Raw genomic sequence first — 26125 nt, 5'->3', positions numbered from 1 at the left:
GTTCTGTTTACCATTAGATTCATAAATGTGATAGTTTTCCATAACAACAATGGAAACACATAGAAAGTCGCCCGGATATACATTCTTCGTTTGTGCTTGTGCATGTTTGTGGTAGATAGGAATTAGTTTATTTGTCTTCCTGTGGTTTTTTTACTCGTTTAACTACTGACACCTGAGTCTTTAGAATTCTCTCTCCTTGAGTAACAGTTTAAAAGTTTTATATATATATATATATGTATGCTGTCTTTTACTCTTTTATGGGAAGCAAATAATATTTACAGATATTGGAACTGTCTTACAACACTCTGGCCTCACTAATGTATGTTACTGCTTCATATAACATCTTATTGTTAAAACTATGTTTAAAAGAATAATTCAACCAAATGTTTTGCTCTGTGTTTGTAATAAGCATATCCACAAGGCAATTTTCTCCACTGAAAACAGTTTTAAACAAATATGTCTGTGGATTTTGATGTGAGAAGACAACAGGGAACTGACTTTTTCCCTGGAGGAAGAGTAATGTGGATTATTGACTCATATTTTGACCAGAAGTCTTAATGATGGATTTGTTTTTTTACAAACACACAACTGTTCACTTGTTAACTGATGTGCTGGAGTTGCGTCAGTTTCTTATGAATTATTGTGATGTTTTAATCAGTTGTTTGGACTCTTTTTCTGAAGGCACTCATTCACTGCAGTGATTGATGAGCAAGTGATGTAATTTATTTTTTGGGTGAGCTATACTTTTACAAAGTGACAGAATCATTTAAAAGTTATTTCAGTTTTGCAGTTTGTTTATTTATTTGTTTGGTTGCTTGCTTGTTTGTTCATTGCCTTTTTTAATTATTCTTTTTATTTATTTGTGTTTTTGTGAAGAGGCAGGTATTCACTACAATTTCAGGAACTGGATTTGCATCAGAGACCGCTTTACTCATATTGCACATGAGTCTGAAAGAGTTTTCCCACATCCAGGCCAATCGGAGCGCTTGTTGTCATTGTGGTGAAGTGTGCGCGTGGAATCCGGAGCGCTTTTATAAACGCTGCGCCAGCAGAAACTCAAGAGACGCGCACTGTGCTCGCTCCCGCGGTGCACCGAATTTACAAAGCTCGGTCCAAAGATTATTCCCGCTTAGAGGTAGCTCAGTTGGTCTCGTTAGAAACTTAAGAACGCGAAGTTTTCAATTAACATTCCTTATTTATTTAACTTTGATCAGTATGATTTGGATAACTGTGTTCTGCATCTGCGTCTTGGTAACATCGCTGCAAACTGATGCGCGCCTCATTAAACGCTATGTGATCGGCGGATGTCCGAGTCAGTGCGATAAGTCAATGTGTCCATCGATGCCAAAGGACTGTCCGACAGGACAGGTGATGGATCACTGCAACTGCTGCCTAGTGTGCGCGTCCGGAGAGGGAGAGGCGTGCGGCGGGGTCGGTAAACTGGGGGACCCGGTGTGTGGAGAGAGTTTGGAGTGCTCCGTGACCGGAGGAGTGGGCTTCTCCGCTACAGTCAGGAGGAGAGGGAAACACGGTATCTGCGTGTGTAAAAGCAGCGACCCGGTGTGCGGCAGTGACGGAGTCTCCTATCGGAACATATGCGAACTGAAGCGAGTCAGTAACCGAGCGCAGAGCCTCCAGCAGCCGCCGGTGCTCTTCATACAGCGCGGAGCGTGTGGGGCTTGTGAGTAGGGCTACCTCAACACAACACAGTTTGTCTGTTCCTTTACACTTTTTACACTGGTACAGTATAAGTCCATGTGTGCTAAATAAAAAGCTACTTATGAATAATGAGAACTACCTAGTTAATTTCACATAATAGACAGACAGATAGATAGATAGATAGATAGATAGATAGATAGATAGATAGATAGATAGATAGATAGATAGATAGAATGATGGCTTGGTTGCATGAAAGAGAGAGTCCAGATGTTGGCAACAAATGCAGAAGACATCTTTGCCGCATGGTATATTCATCATCGGCCAGTGCACCCCATTTTTATGATCTTGTTCCTTTTGTGAACCCTCTTGGTTAGAAATGTTTGTTTCTTTTAATACAATTAAACAGCAGACAGACTGATTTTAGTCATATTTGGTTGGCATACAAGAAGAAAATGCCTTTCAGTCTCTAGCAGTAACAGAAACAGTCAAGCATGTTTGTGTCTGTTTTGTCGTGTTTGTGATGAACATGGTGCCATTCTTGCTACAGTATTTATGTGATCCACAAGTTCAAACTGAGGGTAAAGTGATCAAAGGCCCAACTTCAGCCATGCTTCTTACGCATGTCTCTGCACTCAGTCATAATTAGTTAGTTTTAATGCATTTTGACCCTCACGTGCAGTTTGGTCATAGCACTTATTAATCAGGTACAGAAACACAGTCTGACTCATCAAGACCACTGAATGGACAAAAACCAGAGCAGCTTGTGTAAATGTGTGTGCCCTCAGAATATATAGTTTCACCTCTTAAAATTAAGCCTCTCACATCTTATTTTCTGTGTGTGTGTGTGTATTTGTGTGAGATAGAAGGTTATTAGAGATGAATTTGAGCAGGTTGTAAAGGATTTAATCTTATGAGATTGTGTTAAAACAATAAAGTTCCTATTTCATATAATTAAATGAAATGAAATGTGCTTTCTCTTTATCGTTTTCACTGTTTCATTATTATTCTTGCTGAAAGAGCTTCAGTGTATTCATTTTGGCAGATGCTGGCTCTTAAATTGTGGCTGAAAGTGGATAGTTGTCTTGGTCTGGATAGTGGATTTGTGATAGTGAATCATCACACACTGTTGGCTCACTAACAATTGTGCTACAATAGAATAAACTCCTTAAATCAGCTGTTGAGTATCAGAACTCCACAGCCTGTTCTTTAGAAGCTTAAATTTGAGGATACTTTTGGCATAACTGTGGACGTGTCTATTCTGTGCATATTGGCCTAATAAAGCAAAGTGCCAAGCTGTGAGAGGTCTGTGGCTTCCAAGTCCTGGCCTCTCCTAAAGAAAACACACTGTGCCGCAGAGCTCATGATGTCATTTGCATCTGGATCTGAAGGCCTGCCTGCTTCTCTGCACACTACATCTTTGCTTTCTGCAGATTTAGGTCATATTGTGAGTCTTGTGCATTCATCAAGAAACAGATTTTTACTGAAACAGAAAGGCGCCCTCCTGCAAGACTAGATGTGTTAGTCTGTTTTGGATGATTGTGACTAAAGGAAATGGCTTGCACGTCTCTAGCCCAATGAGGAGAATGGGAGTGATGGCACCAAATTCTTTCCAGACTCACATCGCAGCTTGAGCTATTATATTAGCACTGTTCTGGAACCTAGTAAACAGCCTTGTTGTCTACCGGAGCCTAAAGTAACATGATATGAAATGTTCTGCAGAGAAACCAATTTGACTCATGAACACTGATTTGAAGGAATGGTTTACCCAAAAAGAAAATTTGCTGAAAATATGCTTATCCTCAGGCCATACAAAATGTAGAGTTTGTTTCTTCATCAGAATGGATTTGAAAAAATGTAGCATTATATCTCTTGCTCACCAAAACGAGAGTCCCAACAGCTGATAAAACATCACAGAAATCCACAAACTACAGTCCATCAATTATTGTCTTATGAAGTGAAAAGCTGAGTGTTTGTAATAAACAATTCCTTAAGACGTTTTTAACTTTAAAGCATCAGTTCTGGCCATTATCCACCTTCTCCAGTGAAAAAGGCATTCATATATATTTAAATAGAAGTTGCTGTATCATTAACATTTGTTTTTCATCTCTTTTGCCATGTTGAGTTTCGTTTGTTGCAATGCATTCTGTGATTGCCTTCACTGTGAAGGGAATCTTAAAAAGAACATTTTGCAAAATTAGGCATCTTAAAACTTATTTATAATTGTTCCAAAACCTAATGAGCTGCCTGCAAAGTGAGTTTTATGTATAAGCAGTAAGAAACAGATTAAGTGAATGTTCTTGTTTATGTGAATGATTTATTCACATTGGACCTCTGAGTAAATCCTGAGATCTTTTTACGAGCCCTGAACTGGAGAAGAGGAGTGGGCAGTGTTTGTGTTTTAAGTTCATGGCAGTGTTCTTCTTCTTTTGCATGGTTTTCATTAAGCATTTCAGGCTTGTTTCCCACAGCTTATTGTATTTTGTGTCTTTGCCTTTTTTTTTCTTTCTGCTGGCACTTCTTCATTGTGAATTGTCTTTGTTCTTGGTCATGCTGTTTGTTGTGTGTATTAAGAACCAAGAATTACAGTTCTTTAATGGAGTGTTGTGTATAACCATAGCACTGAAATTCTGTCATGCACTCTCTCAGCATATCTGTCTTTTTATGTTCTATGTGTTAGTTTTGTGGATTTCATAGGCGCGCATAGGAAGTTTATCCCATCCAGACCCGTCCAGATTTTTTTAGTAGCCCTACAAATGCTGACAAGGCACATATTTCACCCATCTATGGCTGCTCTCTTTCTCTTTCTGTTTGAAAAGAAACATACTGTATGTTGGTGTGTGTGTGTGTGTGTGTGTGTGGGTGTGTGTGTGTGTGTGTGTGTGTGTGTGTGTGTATGTATACTATATATATATTTTTTGTAAATAAAAAAGCCTATTTATTTGTTTATTGTACAATATTACATTCTAATTAAAGTTAATCCTGTTATTTTATGTACAGCGATTCTTGATATTAGACTATAACACTATTTCTTTATTTAAATCTGCATAAATTAATGGTAGTGCAATCAAAACTACCATGATGAACAGTATGAATACAAAAAAAAGGTATAATGCTTTTGTGGATGTTGTTGTTTTTGCATTACATAATTAAAAAAATATATATTGTTTTGCTTTTAAGTAATGATAATTTATTTATTAATAACGTTCAATTAACACAAATTCATGCTTAATATGCTTAATTTTCTGTATAAGTATACTAAAGTGCAACTAAAATTTGTCTAAAGTTGATTGATATGGTTGAAATATATGTGAGATTTACTCTGATTTTTATTTTCATGGTCATCTTTACCTATTTATTTGTCAACTCTTTCCTTCATATCCTGTTTATAACTCCCAAACAATGAATCTCAGCCTCTGAGATCTTTTGCTGATGATGGTTTGATATGGTTAGAAAAGTATCTCATTCTTTCATTGTCTCTTTGTTTCGATAATGTGTATTGTTTAAATTCTGAGTAAGGTTTTGTCCTTTGTATATGTGTGTGTGTGCTCTGTTTGGCCAGAATCAGCTTTTGTTTAACTATCTTCAATTAGCATGTTATGAAAGACATGTTTGTTTATGAGTGCAGTCAAATGCTTGAACTCTTTTTACTGACACTAACACGCACAGATCTATAAGTAGATGCTCGGTAAATTAGCCTATCTATGAGAACAAGAATGGACAGGTGTGAATTATATCTGTTATGACTGTATCATGAAAAGAAGGGACTCATTATTAATGATTCATGATTCATCAAATACATTTATTTCTCTTTCTCAATCCCCTGGAGCCTAGAGCTTCTTCCTTTCCTCAGACTCTTGCAAATAATTTTTTTCCAGCCCTCTTTCTGTGACAGCCACCTCTCCTTTAGTTTCTGTGCTTCTGTAGTATAATATAGGCCAGTAGGACTTTCCTAGAGTTAGGACTCATTTCCTGCTCTCTGCTCACCTACGCAGGCCTCGACTGAACTCAAATAAACACACTTCTCGAGTCTGAATCCTTCACAAACCCTGCAGAGGGTCCTCAGACAGAGCTTACACAACTGTAACTGGACACCATAACTATAACTCAGAGCCAAAGGCATGATCTGTTCATCATGTTTACAAGGTTTCATCCCTCACCCTTTCTATTGACTTTTGTGAGAACTGTACTAGCTAGGAGTGAACTCTTCCTATGCCAGAACTGTGCAGAAGCTGATTCAGAATAGATTTGGGACGGTAAGATTTTATAGATGTTTTTAAAGTGGTTTATGCTTACTAACGCTGCATTGGAAAATAGTAATATTGTGAAATATAATTATAATTTAAAACAACTTGTTTTTTTATGTGAATGTATTTTAAATGTATTTTATTCCTTTTATAGCAAAGCTTAATTTTCAGCAGCATTACTCTAGTTGTCACTGTCAGATTCTTCAGAAATCCTTCTATTGATTTGGTGCTCAGAAAATGTGAATTAATGAATAATTAGGTTGTTTTTGTGGGAAACCTTGATATATTGTTTTGTTGAATAGAAAGTTAAAAATGTCAAATTTATATTATAAAAATTTCCTGGCTTGGGTAGAAATACCTGAGTTGACTGAACGCAAACTCTTTGAACATCTGGCTAGAAGATTTATTATCTTGGAGCCTTCCATATTGTGGATATAGTAAACCTACTGTAACATGCTAAATATATTTTTAGGTAGCATTTAATATCTGTTGTCCAAAAGTCTTTGCTTTTCTTCTTAAACATGCAATATGAAAAGTTTTATGTATCCACCAAATTTCAAGATGACTTTTTCTGGAATCAAAAAGAAAAGTAGTGCACTCCCCAGGAGAGACATCCAGGATCTCTAGGACAAATGTAATTTCATTCTCTCAGACCATATGTTGTAATCTGGCAGTGTTTCAGTGAAAACACAAAGGCCTCATATTTATGCGGACTAAATGTAGGCTTTTGATGTATTGAGTCCCAGGCCAAGCACATTCTCGGTAGGTTTAGATACCAGCCCAGTAGTTCAAAAAAATTAAACTTTACTAAAATCTTTACTTAAGTAAAAATGATGAACCACATGTAAGGTGGTTTGACAGAAATGAGACAAACAATTGTTCTGATATGTTATAGTACATTACCCTAACTGCAGGATGTTTATGTTGCCAAGCAACGCAGCATCTTACAATGGCTCATCCAATCAGAATTTAGAGTTGGAACTCTCCATTTTATAATTAGGTGTTTTACATTATTGGATTACTAATGCATCATTTTAAAGTGGACTTTGTCCATCTTGACCAGGAGTTTTACTGCTGTTTTTTATTTACTTAGTTCTGGTAGCTTTTCTCAAAACATGTGATTTTGGATTGAACTGGTCAGTCTCCCTACACTGGATATTCTGTCACCATAAAATAAACTTTTTTTTCCTTTTTCCTGTTGGTCTACAGAGGTTGGTTAGTTGTGATGGTTTGAATTCTGTGTGCAGTACTGTATGTTCAAACATTTCATTGGATGAAATGAGTCAGCAGGTTCACAAGCACATGCAGGTGTGAATGTCAACAGTGGTTTCAGTTCTGTAAGGGTTGGTACTGTGATTAACTGTCAGATGTTACGGTCTTGCAGCTCTGAGACCAAAGGTTATGGAGTCTTAAACCATAAATGCATCAACAGTAGCACTGGTTAAATCATTTTACAGGATGCGGTGGAAGTGTGGCCAGAATATGCACTAATAATTCATAAAATGCCTAGAAAGTTTTTGTTTGTTTGTTTGTTTTTTGTTTGTTTTGTTTTTTGATAATAAGAGGTTATAGATATGTTTAAATCTTTGTGATCCTCTTGGATTGCAGTATCTGAGCATGGGCCAAGATGAGACAAGCATGTCTGATTCTATTGTTTCTGCCGTACTTTTCCATCGCATGGCTAAAGGGTGGATTTGTTTTGAATTCTTTGGCCTTCAACTTCCCTGAGTAAATCTCCAGTCCAGTCAGTCTGATGTACACTAGGTGAATTTAGACATTTGATGATTTAAGACTTTAATTGTGTTCTTTATATTCAAGCACAGTTGATCTTTTAGAGAACCTTTGAGTGTTCTAAACTCTCCATAGGAGAATGAATATAGATGCAGTCTCAGGGTTGAACCTTAGGTCTTTTTATGCTGTTTACTCAGCAGTAATACAGCAGAATGGACCTCAGCCACCTGTTTCTGCTTGTTCCTGTTCAACAATAGCCCTGGAAATCAAATTCCCAAACTTTCAGACAGATTTGTAACCACTAAATCACCAGTATTCAAACACAGGCATGAGTATTCACATACTGTATATATACATCACCACTCATGTGTTTATCACACAAGTCAGAGCTTGTAATAAATTTTTGAACACCAGATCAGCATATGATTTTGAAAGAAAGACTGGATTAATGACTGCTGAAAAGCCAGCTTGTGTACATTTAAAAAATATTAATATATATATATTAAGTTATATTTCACTGAATTGTTGTAACAATTTTTTATCAGATAAATGCAGCCTTGGTAAACATAAGGCACTTCCTTCAAAAAGATTAAAAAAATCACATGGACTGCAAACTTTTGGACAAAAGGGCATATATATTTGGCATATATTGGCATATTTACGTATTTAGACAAGAAAGCTAAAAGTCAAGAATTAGTCGTCAAATCAAGTATGCTTTATTGTCAGTTCTTCCACATGTACAGTACATAAATACAGATAATTAAAATTGCATTACTCTCAGACCCTTGGTGCATAAAGATAACACTAACAGTAGAACATTAAATACAGATAATAAAGTACAACAACACACATAGGTAATCTAAAAAGAAAGATGAGCAAAGCAGCACATGGCAGATAGATTGAAAATAAGTGAAGTAAACAGTGCAGATATAGTGATTGTAGTGCAAAATAACTTATTCTGTCTGATAAAAGTGTAAAAAATCTGGGATGTCAAGGTCAGTCGTGGGTCAGCAGGAGGGTTGGGTACCGAAACCCAGTGCCACCTATGGAACCGGTTTGCAGTGAACCGAATAAGAATGCAGATTTCGGTGCCTCTTAAATGCCTGGGCGATCGATTGAAATATTTGTCCTGGTTCTCCGAAATGTACACAAGAAGCATGGGCGTCGGTAGGCTTTTTTTTAAATTTAGCTCCCTAAACTGTGCACAAATTCACGATCCCCTCAGAGTCAGTCCGCTTAAATTTCATATGAAAACAATGGCAGACATGTCTACTCTCCGTCTTTCAGTGTGCTCTTCAATCCACAGACTGCAGCGGAGCAGCATGGGCGGAGTCAAACAGAAACAGAGGATACACGGTGTGTTTATCGATAGATTGTTAGAATATCGATATCTGTGCACTTCTTTGTCATAAATACAGTTTACAAAAGGTCACGAGGGAGTGCCTTGGTCCGTTTTAAAAATATCGGAATGGCACCGGTATCTTATAAAAGGGGCAGTGGTGATGGCATCATCGTTTGAGATGTTGGACCAGTTTGCAAACTGGAAGGGGTCCAGGGAGGGGGGGGGGCAGACTTGATGTGGTGCATGAATAGCCATTCAAAGCACTTCATGAGAATAGGGGTACTTGCAACTGGATGGTAGTCATTGAAGCAGGATGGAGATGGCTCCTTCGAGACCGGAATGATGGTAGTAGCTTTGAAGCATGTGGGAACAACAGGTTGTTAAATGGATGAGAAAATTACCTGGAACATTTTTTTCAACAAAACTGAGAATATTTGGTGTTAAAACTATAATTATGTTGAATTAGGTCAGAATGAATGTCAGTGCCACGCTGGATATTACTTTAATTACACTTGAGCAAACATTATAACTCTTCATATACCACTCCACTCTTTCATTTTAATGTTCCCTCACTTAGATGAACCCCTCTGGTAACAGACACATTTGTCTTTTGAACTTTCCAACAGCCAGGTCTTCTTGGGGTCCCATATCCTGTATAATTGAAAGGGGCCCCTTCATCATTGCAGCGACTGTCTTAACTGATTGGATCAAATGACAGCTGCTGTCATCTGTTCATTTGAGTCTGTGATGCATACCACAACAATCTAACCCTGAGGGTGATGAAATGAAAGAGTGAAATTAAAAGAGCAATTTTCATACACTTTATGTGTATTATGAGCTTTTGAGTGCTGATAATAAACTCTTTTGGTTGAAAGGAAAAAAAATATCTCTCACTTCTTTTCCTTCATGGTGAAATTACAGAGGACGGGAGTCAAAATTTCCAGACAAGTCCTCCAAGAGACTCCTCAGATCTTGCCCCTCACATGTCTGTGTGTGTGTGTGTGTGTGTGTGTGAGAGAGAGAGAGAGAGACTTAGTGATGCTGATTTACGTAAGCAACAGAAGTCCCATGTATATATTTAAATAAAAAAATCCCACCACTTGTCTTTTTTTAGTTAACAACTTGTCACATTTTCCTTTACGTATACTGGTGTAAGTGGTCATTTGATATTTTCAGATGTTTTGTCCTCTACTGTCCATTTATTCTTTTATACATTCTCATTACATCTTTTTTGTTTTTGTTTCAGCTATCCATGATAACCCCAATAGCCTGAGATACAAGTACAATTTCATTGCAGATGTTGTAGAGAAGATTGCCCCAGCCGTGGTTCATATTGAACTGTATCGCAAGTAAGTTTCTCACATTATCTTTAGTCTATATTGAAGAAGAGTTTCTCACATTGTTATTAGTCTATCATAAAGAGGAATGTTTGATCAAATGTCTCTCTCTTTACCTCTGTTTCCATTTCTTTTTCATACTCATTCTGTCTTGTTTAGGACGGTGTATTCAAAGCGTGAAATGGCAGTGGCGAGTGGATCAGGGTTTGTGGTGTCTGACGACGGCCTCATTGTGACAAACGCCCATGTGGTAGCCAATAAAAACCGAGTGAAGGTGGAGCTTAAAAATGGAGCCTCGTATGATGCTAAGATCAAGGATGTTGATGAAAAAGCAGATATCGCTCTCATAAAGATCGATTCACCGGTAAGAAGAACCAACACAGTCCTGCTGTTATAGCACATTTCATGAATATGATACACATTGTACACATTTTTAGCATTAGAAAAAAAAACATAAAATATTGCACTTCTAATACATTTTTTTACTTTATATATTTTGCTCGTTTATTTTCGATGTTTGTTTTATGTTTATTATTATGTTCATATTATTAAAGCAGCTATAATATTATATAATATTAATTTATTAGATTTATTTAGCTATAATATTTAATTTGCCATCCTGATGTTGACAGTCAACATTTTTTGAAAGGTAAGCACCTTTTGTCACTGTTAATTTTTTTAATTTATTTATTTTTTATTATATTTTAATAAAAGTTTCTTTTTTTATATCCTGTTCAGTGCCATATATACTCTTCAAAAACAAATCTGAGCTGGTAAATAGCAGGTAACTATATGACAACATTCAGATTGGCATACTGCAGGATTCCTTTTCTCCAATTTAGCTAGATGCAAGGGTAAATTATGCAGAGTAAGGTAAAGAAAATGTAATTTATAAAAACGTACAGAGATAGAGAAAGTTTACCAGGCCTCAGGTACAGATGTTGTACTCTCTTCATCGAGCATAAAAGTGTTTTTAAGCACGCACACATTCACACAGTGACTTGAAGGCTAAAGTAATGCTCTAGAAGAGAAGCAGATTGCTAATGAACCCGATTCTCTCAGCAGGCACTTTGCATGTTTAGCCCACCACAGAGCAAACATCTGTGTGGTTTGTGTACTGAGGTGGACAGATTGAACAGTTTTATAATGTCTTTTTACACAGGAAGCCGCCTCACCGTGGTTTATAAATAGAAGCTGAGGTTTTATTTTTGATCCTGATTGTTTATACTGAAGAGGTTCAAGCCTGAATTCGAACAGCAATGCACTAAACACACCAGGCTCTCTTTTAGGATAAGTATTATTAGTTCAACATCAAAAACCAAGTCCGAATAACCTAATAGTGTTTAATTTACAGGAAAGTACAGATGGCCAAGCTAAAGATTGCAGGAATTCAAACTTGGCATTTGTATTTCAGCAATTACTGCATTCACACAGCCCTGTAATATTTGCAAAGGAGACTTTTCATATAACCAAAATAGGAACATTACTGACCCCATAAATACAAAATGAGCAATGCAATCCTTTTAAGGCGTCTTAGGCAAAATGTCATATTACCCACAACCCCCCACTCACTCAGGTCAGTGCACTGTACAGGCTCTTAAAATATATGTCAGTGCTTTCTGATAGACACCAGGCAGCATGCTTGGCTGACAATCCTAACCTCACAATCACTCAGTCTCTTAAACATATGTTCTCCAGAGAAATAAAGCACACGCAAGCCCAGACTACATGTTTAATCTGATCCGGTGTTCCCAAAGAATGCATACTGCTCCAAGATCAGATTCCTCGAATGTTTCTTATCCTGATCCCTGCAGTCAAAACAGATCCCACAGCAGTGCCTATAGTCTGAGATGTTTTATGTAGCTCTCTCTCAGCTGGTGTTTCTGATGCTGCTGGACTGAATCAGTGGGCTCTTTAATACCCAGCTGCTAAAGAGTTTGCCCCAGTTTGAGTGAGTGATTTTGAATGACATCATATGGTCATGTGTATGTGTGAGCAATAGTGAGAGAGTTTGAGAGAGACAGACTTGTCTCTGATCTCTGATATAACACTTGCGTCTAACTAACAGGGCATGTGGGAAAAGCAAAAACAAAAGAAGCAGAAAAGGGCATTGGTTTGAACAGCACAAGTGATTTGGAAGTCACGCTCTGGAAAATGATCAGGCCCTACAAAGACCCTGAGGGGACTGAGTGTGTGTGCGTGTGTGTTGGAGAGAACTTGTGTGTGCCTGTATCCCTGTAAGCAATTACTGCAATTTCTTCGCTTTTTCTAATGCATGTTGAGAGGTTTTAAGTAGGTCAGTACTGTAAAAACGTACGTTTGTAAAGTACGTTTACATTCACATTTAAAATAGATTTTTTTTTTTTTTTTGTAGTCCAGCCACAGTTCAAGTTGTCTAAAGTCTGATTTACATGTAAACATGCTGGATGAAGCCGAACTGCAGGCGCATTATTTAGGTCTGGTAATCCAATTTCTTAAAACAATTCTGAAACGTTTACAGTCTAAATAAAACAAGAATAGCATTTTAAGAAGATAAATTACTGCTTTGGTCTGACCAAAATTGTACTTTTAAAGTGCATGTAAACATAATTAAGGCTACTTCGAAAGCATTTCTAAGTATGGTATTTCAAGGTATTTGTCAGTTCATGCATTCTCTGGGAATTGAAACCGTGACGTTGGTGTTTCTAGCACCATGCTGTACTATTTGAGCTACAGGAATGTTTCAGTAGTTGTTTACACTAGAAGTAAGTTAACTACAGTGAACCTGCACAAAAATACAGCTGGTTAAACTAGAAAAAAAAATCTGATGTCAATACTCATCACTAAGTGCAGGTTCACTGTAGTTAACTACTTAGAAAATGCAGAATTGAGATTGGAACCCATTGTCTTGCTTCTTTGGTTTTTATTGATGTATTCATAGTTAAAATTGTTAGTTCCAGCCCTAATTTTCATAAGTTATTCCCAAAAACTTCACAATCTAAACTCACATATAGTATGCACATGCCTTGATTTGATGAGAAAGAAATGAGGATATATTTCACAAAACACAGTCTCACACATGCAGAAAATGGGCAGCACATGGATTAACTGAGAGGGGAGTCATAGAGCAGATTATTTATTTTCTTCCCAATATTTTGTCCTTCACACTATCTTTATTCCTCCTTCTCTCTCCCTTTATTGGTGGCTGTCTGTCTCTCTGGAAATCATTACTCTGTCTGCAACAGCCAGAAAAGAGGGGAAAGTGTTTTCCCTCTCAGAGAGAGTGAGAGAGAGGAAATGTGGTCAGGGACTTAAAATGAATCCATATGTATGTGTATGTGGACACAAAATTCACCCACATTCAAGGCAAGAGCATACAGATGGGGAGCTCTTGAGGGTCCAACTTCCATGATCTGTTGAACTTCCCATCATTCCTGTTCCCGAACTCAGAAGCTCCAGGAAAATGAATCATTTTCATGTCTCAGCCCATCACACATTTAGTCAACTCATTTGTAAATCTCCCATGTCTTCCTTTCCATTCCTCTGCTCTGGTCGTGAGCCAAAGCAAAGAGAAAGTTTCCCGTTTAAGTTAAGAGCTTTAAGGCTAATACGTAGCGTGCACACACACACACACAGGTTTTCTTTGGATTATCGATGTTCCAGTGGCCTGAAATGCAGTCCAGACTACTAATGTGGCTGACTGCTGGTTGGGCCAAAATGAGTCATTTAATATTACAGGGTAAGATGTGAATCACACGTGGGAACAGAGAAGCAGGTTTGGCCATGCAGAAGCAAGTGTGAAAGTGTGCAAATGCAGAGAGGATACACATGGTATAAACTAGCATGTGGGACAGCGACGTGGAAATAGTGTCACTGAAACCCCCCTCCCCCTAAACACACTCAGAAACTTGCAAGTCTGAACTTGTCTCAAGTTTGAAGTATAGAGTATCATTCCTGGTTCCAGGCTGATATGTCCAGCTGAAAACACCAAGAACACATAACAAAGAAGGAAAATCACAATTATGTTTTTTTTTTTAGTATCTCAATTGTTTCTTCCAAAATGCAACAAGAGCTTCAAATGGAGCCAAGATGTTTCCAACATCTCAGTTTTGTTTTTCAAAAGAAGGGCCCTGGTAAGCACACATGCCTCCTCTAGAGTTTTTTAAAGGAGATCTTAACAGTATTTTTTCATATTCAAGCTACATCCTCATCTGTCCAAGTATACATATCACAATTAATTAAACAATATTTAAAGCATTAAATACATGTTTTAGTAACCTCTGTCAGGGGACGATTGTAGCCATAATAACTTGTGTATATATATGCAATAAAAAAAATGCACATTATTGTTTTATTATTACTGAATGTTTGAGCATGCATTAAAATATAGTTATTGTCACTGATATCTCAGACATTACCACAAAAACTAAAAAGTCTGAAAGTTAAATCTGAACAAAATCAGTTTGATTCAAACATTTTATAGTATTTGTGTTATCTATAGCTGTTTTTATTACTCATAGGGAATTTTTCTGAGAAATCCCAAAGACAAAGATTAGGCTATACTTAAATGAAACATAATTGAAAGCTCTATTAAGTCTACTGATCTTTTAAAGGAGAAACCTCTGAGGTTTCCTTTGGGAAAAACCTTCAGTAGTTCACTCACTGAAAATAACTTGCAGCCACATCCTACACAAACCCACCAAGTGGAGAATTTAGTGCTTGCAGACTGGCGCTTATCTTTTAAAGTCGCTCACAGTGTAGTAATTAGAGGCACAATATTGGATGAGGTGCCTACTGACGGGCACAAAGATGACAGAGTGGACGGTGATCTCAGTATCTCCAGTTCCTAGTCACTTTTTACTGTGAGTAGTTAATGATGTCTTTGAATGCTGCTGTTTCTGCTTTTGTTCCGATTGTGACTAACTGTAAACTGGTGTTTAAAGGCAGACACACATTTTTAGTTGCACAGGGAACGTCACCCTGTGTGGAAACTCTGTGTAGTTAAATAACAACCTTATAATCATAATCTAAACCTTTGACAGACTATGTTACCCATTCTGTACCTGCATAAGTGCTTATTAACTACTGGAAGGGTTGTGGGCTGCCCATGGGGAAATGTCTGTTTCAGGTCTACAAGCTGCTGTTTGATTAAAACGAACTGAAAGGAAATTAAAATCACCTAAAGAAATAAAATATATCACTACCAATTTTTCAGGTGAAGAAACACTTAGTATTATTTCTCCAGGTTTTCTTTGCTGGTTTTTTTTTCATTATACGTCTCCATTGGAAATATCAATCCTAGCCTTAACTTGGAAGTCTTATGGGAATGGCAAAGTCTTCTTACTCAAAATTCTTCTGTTTCATTGGCACTGGGTGAGGGTGTGACTGTTTTTACATGTCCCACATTGACTGGTGTTCTCAGACTGCAGTATCAATAACAAAGACACCTGCGGTAACTCTCATGCTTTTATAGGCCAGATGGATGCAGGTGTTTCTGCTGGTAAATGTTTATAAGGAACTGCTGACCTGTAGTCTCACAAAGTAGAGATTTATTGGAGTTCATGGCCTAATATGGTAACCTCACAACCTGCTGAAATGATCAATGTAACAGGTCACCATCATCTGTTGTGTATCTGGGTAGCTTGTCTAATATTTATGTAAATACAGCAGCTAAATTTATATATAGCCTATACAGAGAATATATATGTATATATATATATATATATATATATATATATATATATATATATATATATATATATATATAGATAGATAGATAGATAGATAGATAGATAGATAGATAGATAGATAGATAGATAGATAGATAGATAGTATATATAAGTATATATTCATTGATTTTTATTGTAATTTATTTTGTTTGTTTGGTTCTTTTTGATTGTTTGCAGCTGTGCCTTCATTGGTATATTTAGTACATTACAAAGCATTTATCATTTAAGCTCCTGTGACTGCCATTTTTGATATCCTGCCAATGTATAATCACTGCTCTAATATACTGATAATAGTCTGTATTTTGAGTTCGGACATAAACACTGAGTCATCTTTGTGGTGAGGAGAAAGGGCAAGAAATAGAGAGGGAAGCTTTCAGTGTGGTTTTTCCATGCAGATGTTAAATGGAAATTTCATATAATTTCACACAAACACAAAATGGTTGACTAGCATGCCACATTGACACAAAATGGCTGACTTAGCTTCATTGTGGCTAATAAGTGTTCTAATGTGACCTTTGTGTTTGCAGAATGATCTCATCTTTTTGCAATGGTTACCCAATAGAGCACTGATGTTCCCATCAGGCACATGAGCAGTGTGTAGCTGTTCATTGATTGTGGAACGCGTACATAATCGCAGGGATATATATTGCATCTGTGGGGTTCTTGATTAGGGTGGATTCCACAGAACTGGAATGAAATAGATTGAGGGTTTAGTTCATGCTTTTTGATATCCATATAAATATTTATATTTTGTAATTAACCTTGCTTGAAAAGGAAGTTATGAGCATGAGGTCTTGAATTCACATTTAAAGAACAGAATCACATTGATGTAACTTTAATATAGCCACTTTATCACTGCACATGTTTGGCCCTAGTATAGGGATCAGAGAGTGATACATTTTCTTGTCTAGTTTGCAAGTCATCGTCATCTTTATCCTCTTCTATTTTAAAACGCTGTTAGCACAGGTCGAGTTTGCTGAGAGTTCACCTCGTGTTAAAAGCTCAGGATCAGTTTACAGCGCTGAGTTTCCTTCCTCTCCATTAGGTAGGTGCAGATTAAATTGAAGCTGTAACAGCAACAAGGCAGCCATTTTGTTTCTTTCTCAAGTTATTGTCATTGTTAGAAACATTTAGTTTTCCGTAACTGTGTATGCTGTTGAGACGTATTGGTCGTATTGTAGAACATCTTTGTATCATCCTCAAATCAGGCTTTAGAGAGCTCAGACAAACATTGCACAACAATCTAATGTGATGCAATACTGAAAATATAAGTTTTTTTGTTATTATTATTGTATACTTCCCTTGTAAACCTTTTAGCTGACGGTTTTTAAGCAAATACAGCTTGCCCTAAACTATCCCTAAAACACAGAGCCCAAATACATGCATTAAAAATGTGAACGTAAGTGCGTCTGGTGTGCTTATCAAGCTCAGCGTGTCTGCTACACACTCTCTGACTCTATTTTTACTGCCAGTAAACAAAATAGACACCAGTGTGATGGCTAAACAAGCATATTCAGTTGTCACAATGATCTTTCTAATCAAGCACCTGTGTTGAGAGGGGAGATTCCATAAATGATTCCCCACAGGAAGGGCAAAACAGCAATCCGATTTGTCCCATCCTGTCCTAAGTGCCTACTTTTCCGTGATGTCATAAAGGTTGCATGGCGACAAGGTTTCAGAGATCTGAATATCCAAACTCCTGTTAGGCAGACACTTGATAGCGGATGCACAGAGGTGTTAGAATAGAACTGTTTGTATGGCAGTTCTGGGCAGTTCAAGAAACTGAAGGGTAGAATTATGGAACGCCTGCATATAAGCATTTATAACATGACTGACTTTGCAATGTCATAAAGTTGCTAGAATGTCAAAACAGCTGTGTAGGGTGGCCACTATTGGATTTCAATTAAAGTTATTTTTATAAACTTTTGCAGGCTTTAGGATTGTGAAGGGTTGGGATATTTCTGTCTCATGAGTAGGTTCTAAAATAAAGGCTGTATTCTGTACGTAACAGACATGTATGACTTTTCTCTCTTTCAGAGTAAGCTTCCTGTGCTCCTTCTCGGCCGATCGGCTGACCTTAGACCGGGAGAATTTGTGGTCGCTATCGGCAGTCCATTTTCCCTCCAGAATACAGTGACCACAGGGATAGTGAGCACTACGCAGAGAGGCGGGAAAGAGTTGGGTCTACGAAACTCAGATATGGATTACATTCAGACCGACGCCATCATTAATGTGAGTGAATTACTACAAATGCTTACTACTACAATTACTACAACCATTTTATTTATGAAGTTATTTATTACATATTTTATTATTTGTTATTTTAATCTGTGCCTCTCACACATCCATGCGAACACAAATCAAGCCTAAAACAAAAATAAATAAACTGTGTCTTAACACATGAAATGTCTTTTTTACAGTATGGCAACTCAGGAGGACCATTAGTCAATCTGGTGAGCATTTCCTCATTCCAAAACTGTTGAATAATATCCCATATGAACATGCATAAATACTACTTTTATTTCCACAGAGCATGATTGTGTGGTAATACAGTAGTTAAGGCTTATTTTCCCAGAATGCATGTGTCTGATGTTACAGTAATGTTACCCCAGTGAGACTAATTTAACATGGTGTGGAACCCAGCAGCAGCCCAGTGCTCTCTCTCTCTCTCGTGAAACCAACACAGAAGTGACTAAAAAAAAAATTAATCAACTGGACACTAGAGACTGGCTCCAAAAGGGAGTCAGTCCCATAGAGTCCCGCTGTTAAAATGCCCATATTTACAGCAGAAAATGTTTTATATTTACTGCCTGGTACTTTAGGCTTCAAAATCGCTCTTCAGAAACCAACGGGTAATGTCACTTTTTTATACAGTCTATGGGTGGAACTCAAACAATCAGTCATATGAGTAAAAAAGGCATATCTTTTTAAGTTTTTTTTATGATGTAACCTTCAGACTATAAATCATGTAATTTTCAGTATTACATGGCAAATAAATAAATTAATTGACATTAAATATTAATTTGAGTATTATACATGTACTATTATATGTGGAAGTGACATACAGCCAAGTATGGTGACCCACACTCAGAATTCATGCTCTGCATTTAACCCATCGAAAGTGCACATACACAGAGCAGTGAACACACACACACACACCCAGAGCAGTGGGCAGCCATTTATGCTGTGGCACCCGGGGAGCAATTGGGGGTTCGGTGCCTTGCTCAAGGGTACCTAAGTCGTGGTATTGCCGGCCCGAGACTCAAACCCACAACCCTAGGGTTAGGAGTCAAACTCTGTAACCACTAGGCCACAACTTCCCTATTAATGTTATTATTTAATTAATATTATTTAATATGCTTTTAAGTATTTTTTTTTGTTTCCAATAGTAACATTGATTTGATTTTAGATGATTTAAATGGTTTATTTCAGCAGGCTATATTATGTAAGAATTGAATGTAATATAGCAAGTGATGCCTAAGAGCCATAATAGATTATGTGTGTTTTTGATTGGTTTGCTAAGGGAAACAGTCAAGTATACATGATAAAAAAAAAATATATAAAAGTTATTTAATATTTGACTGAGAGTGTAAGGTTTTTCCTATAGGATGGTGAAGTGATTGGGATCAACACACTGAAAGTGACGGCTGGAATCTCCTTCGCTATTCCATCAGACAAGATACGACAATTTCTGGCTGAGTCGTATGACAGACTGGCCAGAGGTACGACTGTACATTCATATCAAGAAATAATATATGAAATAGACTTTGTTGCCTAATTATTTGCTGTGTTGCAACTTTGATTATGTTCTTTTGGCTGTTTTACAGGTCGAGGAGCGACTAAGAAAAGATACATTGGTGTTCGTATGATGACCCTAACTCCTGCGTGAGTACATAATCACTTCCATGCATCAAATTAATGAAAACCTAATTTAATATGGTTTCTATCTTGACCTTAAGGAAGATCTTCGATGATTATATAATTTTGTGAGATTTCTGTTTTTACACTCCGTGTGATTTATAGTACCGTATTATAATTTAGAGCTATTGAAGGTTTTTTTTTTTTTTCTGGAGGGAAAAATTGATCTGATATCATTCATTCCTTCTCACAGACTGTCCAAAGAGCTGAGAGGTCGACTGCGCGACTTCCCTGACATCACATCAGGAGCCTATGTGACTGAGGTCATCTCTAAAACCCCAGCTGCAGCGTGAGTCACCAAAACTCAAAGTCCCACAATGCCAAGCAGGTCAAGAGTGCAGGTCAACTCATTTGCCAGAATTCATGTTGTTTTTACTGGCCACATGCTCTCTGCCGTCATGCTTGGAAGGATATTGTCTTTGGCTCCATTTGTCTCCATATGTTTTAAATTTGTGTTTGACCCCCACCTATCAGAACACACACACTCTCTCTCTCTCACACACACACACACACATACACACACAACCTGCTGATGTTCATTATTCCAGCCCATCATGTTTACTGACTCAGACAAAATACACTTGTGCAAGAGCGAGAGGCATGAAGGGTGCTGAAAATGCATTTAAATTAAAAGAATAGTTCACCTAAAAATGGAAGTTCTGTTGTCTTTTATGCATCCTCATGTCTTTCCAACACCTATGAGTCAAACAGGTTTTGAACAACATGATGATTAACATGTTGATTAACGAGAAAACCTATGACTCAGGTCTTGTCACTGCCACATCATATCCGTGAACATTTTAAGGGCATCTTGTTTTTATTATATGCTTGTTACAAATCAAAAGCAAATGAGTACTTAAAGGCAAATTTAGGTTTTGCAGGTTCATATGATGAAATTCTTTGTGCATGAAATGTTGTTTTGATATAATTCCACAACCACAGTCCTATCCACTGCCCACCACATCCTGATCCATTTTTAGTTTTCCAAAAAGCTTGGACATGTTAAGAACAAGCTCAGATGGCACCCAGACATACAAACAACTGCTTCTCTCCTCTCGGCGCGACACCACTATGCTTATGATTCACAATTGCATAACAGATGATCACCAAATGTCACACTTGCAGTCCAACAAACAGGAAGCACTTGCGAAGTCTAGTATATAACCTAGATCGTTACTCTGTGAGGGCGTGTGAATGTGTTTTATTTGACCTAATATAGATGTAGGTGTCTATTTCTGAAATATGATGTCATTTAAAGTGATAAGGACTGAATTATAGAGCCATTATGCTTGCACTATTTGAAGAAGCATACAGTTCTACAACAACTGTAAAAATACATTACGCACATCCTTAAGGGTTGGGTTTGGAAGCTATTTTGGAGTAATTCTGGGAAGTCCAGCAGTTTTTGATTTGTGCTGGAGAGGTTTCAGTTTCTGTGATATAAACTCTGAACAGATTAGGATACTTTAATCAAAATTAATTATATTAGTGCTCTGTAGTCTTCCTCCTTAAATGTTTTTTTCCCTCTTCTCTGTCTCTTCTGCAGAGGTGGACTTAAGGAGAATGACGTCATCATTTCTATCAATGGTCAGCGGATCTCCTCCGCAACGGATGTGAGTGCAGCCATCAAAAAGGACTCCAGTTTACGTGTGGTGGTTCGACGTGGCAACGAGGACGTTATCCTCACTATCATTCCCATGGAGATTGACCCTTGACCCTGAACAGAGCTGGTGTTCATCAACCCCACCAATGAACTTACCGGGTGTGTCCTCTGCCCCGCCCCTACGAGGGACATCTGGCCAAATGTCCTTGTTCTTGAAATGACAGGCAGGGTGAAAGCTCAGCCTGAGATTTTAGACTGTACAGAGCACAGTGATGTAGATTCACATTTATTAATGTTTTTTTTTTTTTTTTTAATCAAAATGAATGATTTAGAGGATGCTACTACTGTTTACTGTTCAACATTAACCATTGGACAAGATTAGATTTTCCAGAATATAGATAGATATGCTCTTTCATTACCCAACAATATAGTGCACAGCAACTTGAGGAGCTTTACAGAACCTGATTGGAATTTCTAACCATTTTTGTAAAATAAATTTACATTTTTGTTGTTGAAAAAATTAAAAACCTTTTGATATTGCGCTTTTCTAGATTTTTTTTTCTATGTTTTTAATAAAAGTTTATTTGATACATTGGCAAAGACTACAATTGCACCAGAAACTGAAAGAACAAAAATGCTGAAAAACATTACACCATGACAAAACATGTTTATGTTACCGAGACATTAATGGAAGTTACAGGTGGTACTTTAGACCTCTACATCACAATATTAGATTCTCTTGAAGTTCTGTTGAACTTTCTGTTTATTAAAGAATCTGGAGGAAGTAATGTTCAAAAGTTTCCACAAAAATATTAACCAGCACAATTGTTTTCAACATTAATACTAATAAGAAATAATGCTTAAGCATCAGATCAGTGTACTGGAATGATTTCTAAAGTATCATGTGACAATAATTACTCGAGTAATTTAGCTCTGCCATCACAGAAATGAATAGCTTTTTTAAATAAATGTCATATATATTTAAAGCATATTTCACTGTCTTTTATTATCAAGTAAATGCAGAATTCTGTAAGAGCCTTATTTCAAAAACATGAAAACAAAAGCTTAACAGCCCCAATTGTAGTGCATATGTGTTTGCAAATCTTTGTATATATATCAAATGAAGAATGAAGTATTTTCTGTCCACCTAACAGAATCAGCTAAAATCACAAACTTTCAGTGTGTTATAGATGGCACAGAGCCTCCAGTTGGCTCTAGCTGATGCAAAAAAAAAAAAAAAAACCTTAATCAGGCCTGTTATGAAAAGTCCAAAACCTTTGCCAACACTGCCAGAATGTTCACTGTTGTACAGCATGAGCACATAATTGAACATTTTGATTAAGTTTCAGTTTGTTTTATTATATCACTCTTGTAGCATGTTCCAGAAACCTTCATTATTGTTTAATTAGGCAAGTGTTGTAAAACCTGATGTAGTATACACAATATATGCAGTGATTGGAAATTTCCCATGACATCGAAAAGAAGTGAGAACCACTGGCAAACCTCAGTTAAAACGTTTAACTAAAATTTCCCCAGTAATGAACCAAATGAAGCAGAGGCATAGACAGTAAAAGAGCAGAGGCCTTTTGACTTGACTGTTTGTATTCTGTAAACTCTAGTGATCACTGGTGGCATCTAGTGGTGGCAAGGTGTAACAATATTCACCTAAACTGTTGCATAAATAACAGACATTAACTTAATTATTCCAAACACAAAAGGAGATAAAAATACAAAAGGAAAAAATAAAGAATAGGGCAAAACTTAAACAAATAAGGTTAACATTAACCTAAGGTAAAAGGAACAAACAACAACAAATAAGAGACAAGCATATAGCCTATCTACGTCCAGACTTCCCATACATACTGTACATAGTATTTCACGCCTGTAGGGGGCGCTATAATACAGTGAAAAGATAGAGCAGTCAATAACACAGGCTCATTCAGAGTTCCAGCGTCCAATATTAAAACAACATATATTACCATTCAAAAGTTTAGTTTCAGTGAGGGTCTTTGAGAAAGAAAGAAAGAAAGAAAGAAAGAAAGAAAGAAAGAAAGAAAGAAAGAAAGAAAGAAAGAAAGAAAGAAAGAAAGAAAGAAAGAAAGAAAGAAAGAAAAGAAATACTTTTATTCTGCAAGGATTCTTTACATCGATCAAACATGACAGTAAAGACCATTTTAACGTCACAAAAGACTTTAATTTCAAATAAATTCCATTCTTTTTAATTTTCTATTCATCAAGCAATACTGAAAAGGTATCTCAGTTTCCATTAAATATTAGGCAGCACAACAGTTTTCAACAACGATAATAAAAAGAAACACAGATAAATATACAAGTAAAACAAAGCAAGTAAAGACAGTGAGATAAATTATACAATATATTATTTGTTTAATACTGTAATACTGTTGGCCAATAATGCTACATTTGAGAGTATAAAGTCCATGCACAGTGTTATGTAATGGACCATGTGAGAGTTGTGTCTTAAACAGTTGGTACCATTATTTGCTGTCTCTCAGGTGACCTATGACCCCATCTATGGAGACAAGAATGAGATCATCCATTATCTCAGTGGTGATGCCAGTAGTAGAAAATGCATTTACTGATGCCTCCACCATTCACGTGCATCTGTTTAGACTGTATTACTGTAATTACATTATCTTTACTGTAAACAGTCAGAAGAATTGACCAGAGCACTGATGGACAGAGTTTCTGCTTCAGTAAACATTAGCACAACAAAGTTTGGGTTTATAGTAGTTCATAAATGAAAATTCTGTCATTATTTATTGATCCTCATGTTGTTTTAAACACATGTGTCTTTCTTTGTTTATTGGAACACAAAAGGAGATGCTAGGTAGACTGACAGTGTTTCACAGAATGACAGTATTCATTATATAGGAAAAAGTAGCAAAGAAAGTAAATGTTGCCTGAGGCTGTCAGTCCCCATCATTCTGCCTAACATCCCCTTTTGTATTCCATAGAAAGAAAAAATGTCCTGTTATGAAGTTGGAATAATATTACGGTGAAATTTGGATTTGCGGGTCACTTCAGTGTGCTTAATAAAAAAAAACAAAAAACAACGATTTTACCATGGCCAATCACACAGTAGGATTCATTAACAAAGTGTTTTATAAAAAAAAAAAAAAAAAACTGAAATTGTATGTTTAATTATGCAAATGGAATAATTAAGTATGCACTAATTTGAATAGATTTCCAGAATAGAAATCTAAACACTGGATTAAAGCCAGGTCCAAAATTCGGTTTCATTCTTGCTGTTTTAATAAAATGTTAAATAAAGTTAATACAATGGAGACATCAGGCAAAGGATATCTGAACGAACTCCTCAATAAAATATATATATATATATATATATATACATATATATATATATATATATATATATATATATATATATATATATATATATATATATATATATATATTATATGAATAAAACTTGGAAACTTATTTTGAGAAAATATAGGCTACTGTAATTAAAATGTAGCCTACAGATAAATTGTTTTAATAAAATGTTAAATAAAGTTAATACAATGGAGACATCAGGCAAAGGATATCTGAACGAACTCCTCAATAAAAAAAAAAAAATATATATATATATATATATATATATATATATATATATATTATATGAATAAAACTTGGAAACTTATTTTGAGAAAATATAGGCTACTGTAATTAAAATGTAGCCTACAGATAAATTGTGATCAAACAAACAATTTAAATGTTTTATTATTATTATTATTATTATTATTATTATTATTATTATTATTCCACTAGTCAGAAGAAAAAAAAAAACATTTGATGGAAGTAGGAAATCTAAAAATTTACCAGTGCCAAGAAAAAAAAAAAGAAACACGTTTGTTCTGCCTGCTGTGTCCTTGCCTGAGAAGGTCCTCACTGCAGAACACAAGATCCAGGTGGCGAGGTTGGACCCAGGGCTACTGCCTTGCTTTGAGTTATTAAATCTTTCAAATGAAAAAGACCGTCATTGCTGTGTTTTTTATCTAAAACGCCAGGTGGCAGTATGAAACCCTATAGAGATGATGAAAATAACATATCACATTCTGCTAGAATTACATCCTTTAGGGCGCCTTTAAAATACCAGGTAACCTACTCTCAGATTTCCACGGTTTTTAGGAATGCTTCGTTTTAATGCCGCTCTCTAAATGTCTAGAGAGTCATGCGACAAAAGACAAGACAGAGTAAAACAACTTTTATTTTGTGACAAGCTTGGGTAGACGGGAAAATTTGATGGATAGCTTTGTGTGTTTTTCTTTTGATTGGCGTATAAGAAACATTCCTCTGGTCAAGCCAAATGAATGGCGTAACTGTGCCACGCAGCTCGATGCGCTTTAACCAATCCCACTATGGCAAAGACTATGAATATTAACAAGGTCAATTTGACGTTGCTTGGTAACCTTGGGGCGTCCAGTCACGTTTCCTAATTAATATTTACAAGCCGAGCCTTCAGTATAGTAGGATTTGCTACCTTTCACTCAATCAGAGTTTACTGGCGTGACGTCACGCTTTGCATTTAATATTCATGAGACAAGCACGGAGGCTGTTTA

At 36.5% G+C, this 26125-nt stretch overlaps 1 protein-coding gene across 1 annotated transcript; it reads left to right on the top strand.

Annotated features, from left to right (window-relative positions):
* The first annotated feature begins 1044 nt into the window (after window positions 1–1044).
* htra1a (HtrA serine peptidase 1a) lies at window positions 1045–22084 on the top strand. The gene is made up of 9 exons (XM_026285614.1): window positions 1045–1681; window positions 10223–10325; window positions 10473–10677; window positions 18059–18253; window positions 18442–18474; window positions 19629–19743; window positions 19849–19906; window positions 20133–20228; window positions 21486–22084. The coding sequence occupies exons 1-9, from the start codon at window positions 1216–1218 to the stop codon at window positions 21652–21654; spliced, it is 1440 nt and encodes a 479-aa protein (XP_026141399.1). The 5' UTR covers window positions 1045–1215; the 3' UTR covers window positions 21655–22084.
* The last annotated feature ends 4041 nt before the right edge of the window (window positions 22085–26125 follow it).

The sequence above is a fragment of the Carassius auratus genome, chromosome 17 (genome assembly GCF_003368295.1).
Source record: "Carassius auratus strain Wakin chromosome 17, ASM336829v1, whole genome shotgun sequence".
Lineage (NCBI taxonomy): Eukaryota > Metazoa > Chordata > Actinopteri > Cypriniformes > Cyprinidae > Carassius > Carassius auratus.
The sequence above is the reverse complement of the archived record's forward strand: the minus strand, read 5'-3'. Positions and strand labels throughout refer to the sequence as shown.

What these genes read in the sequence shown, in the direction of transcription:
- htra1a (XM_026285614.1), top strand. Translation starts at nt 1,216, where the DNA reads ATGATTTGGATAACTGTGTTCTGCATCTGCGTCTTGGTAACATCGCTG. An exon ending in GCGCGGAGCGTGTGGGGCTT is followed by an intron (nt 1,682 to 10,222) that starts GTGAGTAGGGCT and finishes TTTTTGTTTCAG; the next exon opens with CTATCCATGATAACCCCAAT. An exon ending in AGACCGACGCCATCATTAAT is followed by an intron (nt 18,254 to 18,441) that starts GTGAGTGAATTA and finishes TCTTTTTTACAG; the next exon opens with TATGGCAACTCAGGAGGACC.